We start from the raw sequence: 13,795 nt of genomic DNA, 5'->3' as shown, positions 1-13,795 counted from the left end.
AATAATGTATAATATAAAAATAGGTAATATTTCAATAATTATTACTAATCACACAAGTATAACAGTAATTTATTTCAATCATTGGAATAAATAAGCCGTTTATTACCTCGATTTACATAAAACACTACTATTTCTGTCCACGAGTTGTACAATCAATAATTGTCTAAAAACATTATGTTTGAAATTATTTATTTATGTCATTTGTGTTATCAAACTAAAATTCAGTAATATTAATAATAATAAAAAAAAAATAACACCAAACATTCCTAACATGTAATATGCATCGATATTTGATTTGTTATAAATTCTAGAAAAACTGATACTTTAAAATTTCAGAATTTCTAAGACGTAATAATATATTATAGTATTAAATATTTATAAACCATTTATACAAATGTGTAAATACTTTATTTAAGTATAAATAAACGTATAAAAAAAATGTATTGTTCATTATTATTCTATAATAATACAACGTTATGTTAATTATAAATGTACACATCAATCACACCTAACAAATAATTAAATACTACAAAGTACAAGTAATGTCTGTTGAAGATATTAAAATGAATAAAAATAAAATAAAACTCGTTTAAATTAGTATTTTCTACACTATTCAGAAGTGAGAGGATAAAATTTTACAGAAATAAATATAAAAAAATAAAATTAAAATAAAAATACAATTTATAATTATACAAAAAAAAAAAAATAATTGTACATTTTTCTGAAAATTTTCAAGTGCTCCTTAAAATTCCTTAACAATAGTTTAAACTAAACATAAATTAGGTACTTAAATTTATCTTCTATCAAGAGACATAAATTAAGTAAGTTCTTCAAGTAAACAACAGAAAAGAGTAAAATTACGTTATAACGAGAATTCATAATTAAACATGCATAATCTAAGTACATTAATGGTTTTATTCGGAATTTGAATCAAAAGGCGATTTTGCTTTAACCTTCTTTGCAGGAGGTTTTCTACTCGAAGTCTTCTTTTTAGTTCCTAAAAAACAAATGTTTATTAGTTATATAAATTAAATTAAAATAGATAATATACACAATAAATAAAAATGCTTGGTTACAGTAATATTTAATAAACAAAAATATTTCACATTTGGACAAGTATTTAATGTTACACATTTTTCAAAAATGACCAACCAAGGGAATCATTTAGTTAACAACAAACGTGAAGATTTCAGAAAATATTTAAATGATTTTGGAGTTGTTGATGCTTTGACCAATGTATTAGCAGATCTTTATAGTTTGGAAATAAGACCAACAGATCCGTTGGATTATATTCGTACTCATATGACTGAAACTGTTAAGGAAAGAGAAGAACTGAAAATATTGAAGGCTAACTATGAAAGTATGGTCAGTCAAATTCAAGAAATGGAAGAAGAAAATATGAAACTAGCAAAGACAATTAAAGAGTTAGAAAACTATGGGGAAGAACTGAGCAAATCCAAGATAGAAGAAACTGATGAGATTAACATGGGAACAGAATAATGAAATAACTAACATGCATTTTTTGGCGGATTATCTGTAATAATATAATAGAATAAAATATAAAACTAAAATACTTCAATAATTTATAAAACGAATAATTAATATTTTTATCAGAGAAATTCACTTTATAAATCTAATAATTGTTTAATTTTATACCATGGATAAATAATTTAATAGAAAACGACTTAAACAAACACAATGGTTTATAAAACAAACAAAATCAACATCTATTATAATATGGATGGACTGTTTAATAATATGATTAACATTTTAAAATTAAAATTTTTCTTTCAGTAATATATAAAAGAATAAGACAAGTTAGTTACTAGGTTAGGCAAAATCTAATGTTTCAATACAATTTTAAAACAATAGTAGAAGTAGTATGCTACTACACTCTGTTCAAGTTAAGAAAACATAGTCGGTACCCTATTAATGCATAGAAGTATAGCTAAACTATAAAGTAAACATACAAATTGGTTGACTCGGTTGGGAGAACAATCGAGTGTAACCTGATTTTTGACTGACAATAATTAGTCACCATCACTGTCTTTCTTTTTTAAATTAAGAATAGATATGTTTTTGGGTATAAATTATAAGCCGTATAAATTCTTGGCCTCAAATATCTAATTAGTAATTATATTACTATTATTATCTTTACATTGCTGCTTAAGCTGATGGGTATTTAGTCAATATAGTAACTGATTACAATGAATAGCCTTATGTGAAATCGGTTAAGATCAGAAAAAAAAATTTTATCCATCCCAAAAATATATTTATGTTAAAAGAGAAAATATAATTTTAATCACTAAAATGAATACCTGATTTTGGAATAAAATCGTCATCTGATGATTCAGACATTTTAAAACTATCGTCGTCATCGGACAAAGCATGCTTCTTTGTGTTTTCTCCAAATAGATCGTCGAAAGATTTTTGAGGTTTACCTAAATAAAATAGGAAGAACATAAGACATTTCAATAGTTTGAAAAAAATTAGAGTATTAACAACTTACTACTAGTAGATGGAGATTTGAATACATCATCTGAATCTGAAGAGCTGTTGTATTTACGTTTTGGTTTAGAAGCAGCTGCTCTTGGTTTCCTAACAGGTTTTGGTACAGGTGAATCACCATCATCATCACTAACATTGGTCACAGTATTCTTTTTAGCTGGTGCTTTTTTAGCTGGGGCTCTTTTTGCAGGAGGTTTTTTGGCTAAAGATCCATCATCGGTTGCTCCTTTGGTGTTAGCTGTACCATTATTCTTTTTAGCAGGCGCTTTTTTGGCAGTTTTCTTAGGAGATTCTTTTTTCTTTGTCGGTACAAACTCATCATCTGATGAAGCCCTAAAGATAAAATAAATAAAAATTATTAGTTTGAAATACCGAATGTATAATTGAAGGTTAAAAACAAGAGAAAAAGTTGGTAAACTGTATACTTAAACAGTAGGTATAGAGCATATATTTTAATCATTACTGCATACGAAAATTGATTCTAAGTGAGACAGTCTATGAGCCAGGAGCCTACACTATTGAGTATAGTATTTAATGATATGGTTATGGATATTTCTTTCAAAGTAATTTAATATACTATTAGAATAAAGAAGATTGATTTAATTTTTGCCAAAAACTGCATTTATTAAAATTTTAATATTTTAATAGTTTATATTAGAGGTCGCAATTACATGTGTAATGAACTACACTGGTATTCGTGTTTTTACCTATGACGGGTTAAAGCTCGTGTAATAAAATACCCATGAGCTTGAATACTCATATATTTAAATAATTAAAAGTAAATATAATAATAATAATTATATTTTATTGTTATTTGATTTTGTAATCGAGTTAAAAAAAAAAAAAAAGTGTACATTTCAATGATGTTTAAATTAGTTGAGACAAATCGATATGAAAATTATATTATAAATATTTATATTTTAAGTATATTTGAATTCTAAATTACAATATACATGGGCTTTAATATATTTTTTACCCGTGCATTTTAATACCCGTTCACAATCACAACCTTTGGTGTATATATATTTTTATATAATTTATTATTATTTACTTTACTGAATAGATTCATTGTGTAAATAAACAATAGATTTAAATTAGTATTTTTTAAATTTTCCAGTTTTAGAATACTAACTACTTGCAAGGGACCTTCTATTAAATTGTTTATCAACATTAGTAGAAAAAAAAAACACCTATAATAAATATATATATATATACACATAAAAAATATAAGATGAGTTAAATAGTTTATTAGTTGATTAAAGTTTGCCACAAAAAATGAATCCAAATACTACTATATTATTTGTTATAAGTTAATAAAAAAAGAAGTAATGATTGTTGGGCATAATCAACATTTTTAGGTATAATATGAGGAACAAAATTAAAATCATCAAGTCAATTGGTCCACATAATAATCTGATTTTAAATTTAATATAGTTATTTAAAATAATAACTTACCCATCAGAAAATGCATCACGTATTGGTGAAGTTTTAAAACTTTGGTCAGATTTATCTCCAGGATCGTCTTCATCATCACCACTATCAAGTTTAAATGATATGTTGGCAGCTAGATAAATGAAAAAAAAACAAACATTACAATAATTAATAAATTATAAAAATAAATAGGATATAATATTATTATATTTAAATACCAGATTGTCGTTTTAAAACAGTTCTAGGAGGTGGCGGAGGAGAATCAGACAAGTGGCCAGCATCATCATCGTCGTCAAAAATCTTACTACTAAACTTCAATTTGGTCTGTTTCAAACCATCTGCTTTCTTTTTAGGAGCTTTCTTTTCTTTTACTTCGTCTTCACCTCCTTCTTCACCTTCGCCTTTTTTCTAATAACATACATTGTGATTTATTGACTAAAAAAAAAAAAGGAAAGTAAAATCAATACCTTTTTCTCAGCACGTTTTCCTTTATTTTCTTTAGCGGCTAATAATTTTTCTTCTTTTTTTAACATTTCAGCATCGATTTTAGGAATGACACGTCTTGCAGCAGGTGATGGCAAGGAATCAGCAGCCATAAGTGTTTTTTTTTTTACCAAGTGCTAATTTACCACCTTTAGCAGCTTTTGATTTTCCAGATTCTTCACCTAATTCATCAAGTCTTTCTTTTTCTTCAACTTCATCCAACTAAAATATAAGAATATATTTATTATAATAAGTCTTGGGACTAATACAAGATAGAATTATAATTTGTTGAACCAATTTATTTAAAAACACAAATTATATAAACATAATTTAAAATGCTGATGAGTTCAATTATAATTGATAATAATTATCAAACAAAGACAAGATATTTTAGGTTTTATTTTTAATGGTATGTTGTCAGTTGATGAGTTATTACTATAACCAGTTATCCAGCCAGTTTCATATTTTACAGGACTTGATTTTAACTTATTCTTTTTTATTAATTAATGTTAATTGTTCATTATAAAAGTTGAAAAATCAAACTAACACCAATTAGGCAACAATGAGTTTTTATACATAGGATTAAACAATATAATATTAAAGTTATTTAAGACACGCTATTAAGTCGTTATAACTGGGACGAACTGCATTATTGTAGCGCCATAGAAAAGTTAATAATATAAAACCAAATGCATTTATGGTCGCCGGCAGTCATATGGCGTGGTAGTAATGATGAACTATGGGCGCCGGCGGTCACAAATGCATAAAATTTGAGAATTACAGATGACCGCCAGCGGCCATGTGGCAGTCAACGTGTTAACATAGCATTTTAATAATATTCAATTTAATTGTTTTAAACCTATTTTGCTATTGAAAAATGTAATTATTTAAAAAACAATAATATAGTGAGTGTGACAAATGTGTTTGAATAGTTTATTAGTTTGTTAAGATTTTAAAGTGCAACACATAAACTTAATAATCTTATGCATATAATTTGTACATACTTTTGACAATAATGCATCTAAATCTTCAGTCCATAAATCAGCAGGCGACTTTTTCTTTAAAATATCTAATTCCGTACATTTTTCATCTTTCTTTCTTAATAGTTCATTCTTTTTCTCCAATGTTAAATGCCAGAAGGACATGCCAAGCAAATAATCATAGTCTAAATTGTCATCATCTTTAGATGCGGCACTAGTTGATGGAGCTGATTCATCTTCTTCTGTTTCTTCTGCAAGTCTTTGAGCTTCATCTAACTGCAGAGAAGTAAAAACAAGAATAAAAATACATAATATATGATTTTATCATTTTTTTACTACAAATAAAATAAATAAATTACCAATACTGATTCTCTATCTTGAATTAATTTCCAAGCCTTGACAGGGTCACTGTTATAACCTCGCCTTACCAATTCTTTAACCATTTCTGATTTCTTACGATTCTCAATTCGTAAATCTCCATCACATTTTTCAACAATAAATCTTAAAAAAAATTATAAAATCTAAAATACATATCAAGTACTTACAAAAATGAACTAATAAGAAGTAGACAATTAAGTATAGGTATTCAAAAGTTTGGTCTTGTTATCTTATTTCAAAGCAAAAATCAAATCAAAATTGCACTGAATTGGATTTATAAAAAAATCATTAAACCCATTAAAATATAATTTGAAATTTTAGCGAATGTGGAAAATTAAAAAAAATAATCAGGAAACTCATTCTGTTGTATAATAGGTGTCAAGTGTGATTGAGTGAGTAGACACTGTAAAATTAATATGCTAAAATTGAATTAATTTATAAGTAATTACATATAAAATTGGTTCTGAGTAGAAACAATATACATTTTTAATTTTAAGGATATTTTATACCAAGTAATTAATTTTTATAAATATGGTTATGTTGAGCTAATTTTGTCAAAAACATGGTGTTTAAGTAGATTCTACAACCCAGAAAGAAATATTTTTGTGCAAAAATTACTAATTATTGAAATTGCTCTAAAACAACTTCTACCAAGAATTTAATCATAACAAAACACAAGAAAAACCGTTTAAGGTCAAAGTTAAAAGTTTAGATTTGGTAAATGTAACATATTACTTATTAGCTATGGAAAATACAATTTCAATAAAATATTTTGTGATTTTACTTACCTAGCTTGGTTTGTTAATTTAGCAGCTTCAGCACCCAACATACCCTCCAAATAAGATTTACGTTTACCATAAAAATCTAATCGAACAGCATAAAATTCACGTAATATTTGCTGAGTAGCTTCATATTTTTTTAAGACACAATCTTTATCAAATGCACACTGAAATTCAAAATATTGAATATTAATTAAAAATTATTGTCATAGATATTTTAAAATTTTACCATAGAAGTTAAACCAATTGATGCATGTAACTTGAAAAACTTGTGAATACCCTCATTTTCTGCTTTTTGAAGTTTTTCTGGATTCATGGTTACAACAAATTTGATTGTAGTATCGGTATTGTATTCTTTATAATCACTTTTAGTACAAAATAATAAAACAATTATGAAATCAATTAAACATATGTCAAACAATTTTTATACTCACGTTATAACAGCTGGAGATTTTTCAGTATCAGTTAGCATAGGTTCCAACACACTCTCCTTATAATTTTGAGTCCAAACTCCAACAGGAAGTTCTGTAATTTCTACTTTATTATGTCCAATTATACCCACTTCACCGCTACTGATAAATTTTTGCTCAGAAAGTTTTTCAATATGGCCAGCAAAGTTTTTGTACCAAGGTTTCTGCAGTAAATTAAATTTAATGTCTTCAAAATAAAATAAAATAATTATATTTAGTTTTAAATTACCATTGGTAATGGATCTTCGCCCCTTAACATTCGTTTAAGGTTATCAATAACTTCTCTTGGATTATGATTGGGTATTTTGGTCATCCATCCTGTTCCAATACCTTCTGCACCATTAACCAAAACCATAGGAATAATTGGCATGTACCACACAGGTTCTATTTTTTGGTTGTCATCTCGAAGATAATGTAACAATGGATCATCATGAGGATGAAAGATCAGTCGAGCCAAGGGACTAAAATGTTATATATATATATTTTTAATACCTTCAAATATTTACAATAATCAGAAGAAAAAAATTACCTGAGCATTGTGAAAATATATCTAGGACTAGCTGCATCTTTGCCACCTTGAAGTCTAGTACCAAACTGACCAATGGGTTGTAACAGATTTATGTTGTTACTTCCAACATAATTTTGCGCTAAATTTACAATTGTTGACATCAAAGATACTTCACCATGATGATATGCGGAATGCTCAGCTACAGAACCAGCTAATTGAGCAACTTTTATTTCACGTTTATCATTTCTTTTAATACAAGTAAACAAGACCTATAAAAATTCAAAAATTAAATCTATTACTATTGAGAAATTATGTATTATTAATTTAATAATTTAAAAAACTATTTATTACTTTTCTAGATCCAGGTTTTAGTCCATCAACAACTGATGCTATAGATCGTTCATTATCCATGTTGCTGAATAAAACTAATTCTTTATTTATAAAATCTTTATAAGTAACAGCCCTGGTGTTCTTTTCGTATAAATATTCTTCAGATAACCCTGCTTCTTTGCGTCTTTTACTTTCAACCATCCAATTGGTTAACCATTCTTTACGTGAATCAACCATTTTTTTACTAAATGCCTAAAAATAATTTTTGTGATAAAAAACTATAGACAATATTTAAATTTATTATTAACTATTACCATTTCAATATGTTCGCCATCAGTAGGATCCTCGTATTTAAACAATATTCTATGCCGTTTCATATTTTGAAAATATTCTTTAGCCTCTTTTGATGTTGAGGTACCCAAACCTTTGTAGTACTTAATCTTGTATTTATTCCAGTTTCTTGTAGCATCTTTCCACTCTTCAAATTCAGGTAATGAATAAAATGATACTTCTTCTTTGCCTTTAGTGGCTTTTACAATAGGTGTAATAAACTCTTCTAAAAATGGTAATTTTAATAATGATGGCCAATTATGATGAATAAAGTTAATTATCAATCCTTTAATATGAGACCCGTCCTAAAAAATCAAAATTGTTAGTAATTATTTTATTACGCACTAATTTATTACTGATACAATTAATAATTGGTAATATTGCTATATTACTATTAATGTCTTATAAAAAATCAAATGATTTTCACCTGATCTTGATCAGTCATTATCATTAATCTTCCATATCTCAACGACTTTAAATCTTCCATTGTTTCATATTTTTTTTTGTATTGTAATCCAACAATTTTAACAATGTTGCTTATTTCTGCATTGTCCATAATCTAAATAATTTTTTAGATATTTAGTAAATGGCAATAAAATGTAAGTTAAAGGTTAAAACTTACTTGTTTATGAGATGCTTCACGGACGTTTAACAATTTACCTCTAAGTGGGAAAACTCCATATTTATCACGACCAACGACACCTAAACCAGAAACTGCTAATGATTTAGCTGAATCTCCCTCTGTTAATATTAATGTACAGTCTATTGAATTTCTAGTGCCAGCATCATTAGCATCTTCAAGTTTAGGCACTCCTTTGAGTTTACTTTGTTTTTTACCACTTTGTTTCTGTAACTGAGTTTGAGCTTTAAATTTGGCCCAACTCAATACTGCTTCAACAATGCCACATTTGGATACCTAAAATATGAAATGAATAATTTTAATTCTTATATCAGGTATCAAATATAAAAATCTTTCATTTAAAATAACACTTAAAATTCAATATTTAACAAAGAAACTTACACCAGTAACAAACTTTTCACTTAATGTGCATTTTGAACCAAAATTCTTCACTTGCAAAGTCATATGCTCTTTGGTTTGAGAATCAAATGTAGGATTAACAATAAGACAATTGACAAATACCCACAAATGATTTTTAACTTGATGATTCTTTAAATCCATACCACCTTTATTACGTTTTTTTACTATGTCCACTAGTTGTTTAACAATCATATCAGTAATATAATCTACATGTCTACCACCCTATAAAATAATTATACATTATGAATACAATTTAAATATATATAAATATTATATTTGAACTTTTTAGAATTTACTTTGGTTGTAGCAATACTATTGACAAATGACACTTGTTTAAAACCAGTATCTGACATAGTAACTGCAACTTCCCAACGTTGTCCAGCATTTTCATAAACTAGTTTTAAAGGATTTCCTATTTCATCTTCTTTTCCTTTGATATACAAATTTACGTAATCTTGAAAGGTTTTAACCTGACAACAATAATTAAGGAATTTAGTAATAACGATAAATTGAATACTAAAAAATAAAATAAAAAATACTCACAGGAAGAAGCTTGCCATTTAAATATACTTTTACACCACGAGATGATGCTGCAACATCATAAGCACGTCGAGACATTAGGTCAACAATATCTTTATCGAGACATGTCATACGGAATTTTGCTAAATCTGGACTAAAAGACACTTTTGTATAATCATTTGTTTTCACTTCTTTTATGGATGGATCTGAAGATTTAGCCATATTATCTGCCCAAGTCTTAATTTTGTAAAATAAAATTAATATTAACTTACTTAAAATGTAAAAATAAAAATATTACTTGTTTAAATGCTTTGCGATATTCTCGGCTAGCTGTCTCAACAGTAAATTTGTTACTGAATATATTACAGAGCTTAGCACCAAATCCATTTCTACCTCCAGTAACTTTCGCTTCCTCGTCATTATAATTAGAACTAGTTAATAGATGTCCAAAAATCATTGTGGGGACATACATTTTTTCATCCTTGTGTTCAACAACAGGAATACCTTTACCATTGTTCCAAACTGATATGATATTTTCATCTCTGAAAAAAATTGATTCAATGTTAATATTAAATTTAATAAGAAATTATTTATATTTATACTAATTAGTAATTACTGAATAACACTAATCAACATTTCAAATATCTATTACATATTATTAGATTTATCTATTCAAAATACTAAAAAAACATAATAAACAATAACAGTTCATTTTTATATGAAGTTTTTTTTATATACAGCCGATGGGGGGGGGGGGCATAGCCAACTGCTCCCCCCCACCATGGTTACACCACTGAACTAAATATAATGTAATTAGTTACATATATTTTTCATCTATAATATAATATTTACTAATAATATGACATTACAAAATAATTATAAGTGAGAGTTCACTTACTTGTTAATATCAACTTTAATCGTATCCATAGTGGGATCTCTTTGTTTATTATCAGCAGCATTCACCAAAATTTCATCAAAAATTTTGTAAAGACCAGGTACATATGTAATTTCCCTTTGAACCATAGAATCTTCTTCACTATCATAGACCCACATAGACTCTGTAACAGGTTCAACAGACCCTAAACAACAAAAAACATTTGGTTAATTTAAAATTAAGTAACATAATATAAAAAAATTGAAATTAAAATTTCTTACCAATATATGTATCGGGTCTAAGTAATATATGTTCAAGTTGTGATTTCTTCTGATAGATTTCTTCAACTGCGGTCTTCTTTGACTTGGAAGCCGCAGGAGGCGTTCCATTTTCTACAGACGCCATACTGGCGACAGTGAAGTTGTTTTTAAACGAATTTGAATATTCTAAGGAAATAAGATGTAATAAATAAGGTACTTATACTTTGTAAAAAAATCATAAACTAATAGGTAAATGGACATAAGGACTCAGATGTTTTCTATATTATCAGTGAATGCAATCCTGTTGAAATGTAAATACATGCTTTCACCGATGATGATTTATAAAACTTTAATACCTACCTAATATTATTTAACACCTAAAAAAAAAGCCTCGATTTAAAAGTATGAGGTAAAGAACGACTGATGAGAAAAATCGGAAAAATCTATGAAAATGTACATACACGACTGACAGACGTATTAATGAAGACGCGGACATGAATCGTTTAAAAAACGGATAAGACGACGGCGATGAGAATGTGCGTCGCGGATTCGGATCGGCGGTGCGCCAAACCGAGACGCTATAATAACGGTCTAAATGACAGTCCGTCGTCAACGAGATGCCACCGACGCGTGATTAACTATGCAAGTGTGTGATGGTTATCGCAATTATCATTACTGTTGTAATTAAAATTGTTTATTCACATTTACCTATCGGCGTATCGTTCCAGTGGTCTGAGTAATTATGGTCTGATGATACTAGACCAGTGGCTATGGTTGATTAAGTCTGTAGAGCGTAGACGGGCAATCCACAAACACCACAAAACAATAGAGAACGGATAGAATAAAAAACGATTGAGAATTATACGCGAAAAACGCGAATCGCGATATTCAGCAGAGTACCTACGCGTTACCCGGCGGACGGGATGTCGGTTTTATTCTTTTAAGTTTTTTACCTCTCCTCCCTCCAAAACGGTGGACCGATGCAAATATTCTTCTGTGCTGAGACTGACTTCCACAGCGGATAGTAGTCCGTGTCACAAAAACTGCGAGCGCAAGTATCGTAGACGAGCGAACGGATCACCGGTAAAAGAAGCGGGTAAATGCACAGTGGCGGCGGGCCGCGCTTCGTTACGAGACGGGCATTGTAATGGAATAAAGAATTAAAAAAAAATAAACCGAAAAAAGGGGAAAAAACGGTTTTCGAAAGATGGCCGACGAAAACCGATCGCCGGGATTTCGCGTAGCCTATTACACGGCTTGCCGGACGCGCATGCGCACCATTGACTGTCGGCCGCCACACGGATGCGCGTGCGTGCGTTTCCGGCGTTCACTTGTTGTGCCCAACGCTTTTGGCGGGAATCTCGTACACCGGTCCAGTCTGAACGTCAGACAATTGAATTTATTTTTTTTTTTTTATAAAATACTTAAATACCCTATACACTACTATATCACTCGATATGCCGACAAATTAGTCTCGCGTCATCGATACCCTGACAACCATTCTAATGAGAATTTATACCAGGTCTGACTGTTCTGATGAGTAGTTTAGATACACCGACATATTGATATTATACTCAAGGGTCCCAATATCAATCTGAGGCGTCTAGATCCGTTTGTTATTATGGCAAAATTTTTCAATTCATGAAATCTCTAACTCAGAATTTACTCAACTTACATCTTAATTAACAAAAAAATGTAATTGTATAGGTGAAAAAAATATAGTTCATTTGTACCGGTGTTGTACTTATAGCTAGTATTTTATTTTTGTATATTCTTGTATCCTGTACACTATAGATAGGTAGGTCGTAGGTATCATCCTAAAAATATTTATTATAATAAAGATCTCAGCTCTCAGCAAACATGACATAAATCAAATATGTGTGTGAACGCAGCAGACATTATAATATTTAAAATTAGTAGTAAAATATATTATTTAGTAACTATAGTAGATAACTACATATAAGTAAATACTATATGTCTATATGTATATATTATGTAGGGTTACATATTGTCATTCTATCGAACGCGGTCCTCCTATGCTTATAGTTATATCTACCAACTATTGTCTATTATACTATAATAGGGGCTCTTATTAATTTTTAAAAATTAGTTGGTCTTAAGCAGCTAGGTATACATGTTTTACATTTTTTCACTATAGTTAAGTAAATACAATTTTATTGAATTTAGTTTTCTAAAAAATTAGGTTCGGTGTTGTCGAGATTACTGCAGTTAAATGTCTTGATTATCATAAAATAGATTTTTACATTATATTAAATTGTATGTGTTGTTACGCAACGTAACTAATCAAACCTTCAACAATCATATTACGTGGGAAAACTTATAAACTTATTAAAATAGTTTAATAAAATGTATTTTAGTTGAAAAATTAAAATTATTCTTAAATTCTTTAAAATCACATATTTATTTTATTTCTTATTACCTCTTAAATAATATTTAATAAATATCGAGTCCTATAGTGTATACGTTATGGCCCATTCTCTATAGTACCTACCTAAATATTATTAACAAAAATAAATATGTAATAAAAATTATAATTTCTTTAAACAGTAATTAAAAATACTTATCAGCCAAATCTTATTACAGTAAAACCTTTGAATAACGAACATTCTCGGTCACCAAAATTTTGTTCGCTATTTAGAGGAGGTGAATTTTTGAAATTCATAAAAAGTAAAATGTTTTAAAGGAAAAAATATGCACTATGTTAAATTTAATTAAAATGGTTTAACAATTGAAAAATTATTTAAATAAAATATAAACGATTATTATTGTTAACATTTAAAATACAATAAAATGTCCAGTTTCCTTTTAAAGAAATCAAAAGATAAAAAAGGTGGGCAAGTGTCAAGTGTACTGGTGGCTGTACATGTTTTTGCCCAAAATCTTTT

The 13,795-nt window shown here is 28.3% G+C and overlaps 2 protein-coding genes across 2 annotated transcripts; one reads left to right on the top strand and one right to left on the bottom strand.

Moving 5' to 3' along the window:
* Window positions 1-48: 48 nt before the first annotated feature.
* LOC132918364 (DNA topoisomerase 2) lies at window positions 49-12,118 on the bottom strand. The gene is given in 25 exon segments (XM_060979558.1): window positions 49-997; window positions 2,319-2,441; window positions 2,510-2,841; window positions 3,964-4,072; window positions 4,158-4,347; window positions 4,407-4,550; window positions 4,552-4,644; window positions 5,427-5,678; window positions 5,762-5,903; window positions 6,569-6,726; window positions 6,789-6,924; window positions 6,994-7,193; window positions 7,259-7,490; window positions 7,559-7,806; window positions 7,889-8,119; window positions 8,182-8,502; window positions 8,625-8,756; window positions 8,820-9,113; window positions 9,219-9,458; window positions 9,533-9,706; window positions 9,780-9,992; window positions 10,054-10,297; window positions 10,654-10,834; window positions 10,911-11,075; window positions 11,843-12,118. Coding segments are annotated over 24 exon segments (4,596 nt in total). The 5' UTR covers window positions 11,035-11,075; window positions 11,843-12,118; the 3' UTR covers window positions 49-914.
* On the top strand, window positions 1,073-1,676 carry LOC132918366 (c-Myc-binding protein-like). Its single transcript, XM_060979560.1, has one exon. The coding sequence runs from the start codon at window positions 1,144-1,146 to the stop codon at window positions 1,498-1,500; it is 357 nt and encodes a 118-aa protein (XP_060835543.1). The 5' UTR covers window positions 1,073-1,143; the 3' UTR covers window positions 1,501-1,676.
* Window positions 12,119-13,795: the final 1,677 nt, after the last annotated feature.

The sequence above is a fragment of the Rhopalosiphum padi genome, chromosome 1 (genome assembly GCF_020882245.1).
Source record: "Rhopalosiphum padi isolate XX-2018 chromosome 1, ASM2088224v1, whole genome shotgun sequence".
Classification (NCBI taxonomy): domain Eukaryota; kingdom Metazoa; phylum Arthropoda; class Insecta; order Hemiptera; family Aphididae; genus Rhopalosiphum; species Rhopalosiphum padi.
The sequence above is the reverse complement of the archived record's forward strand: the minus strand, read 5'-3'. Positions and strand labels throughout refer to the sequence as shown.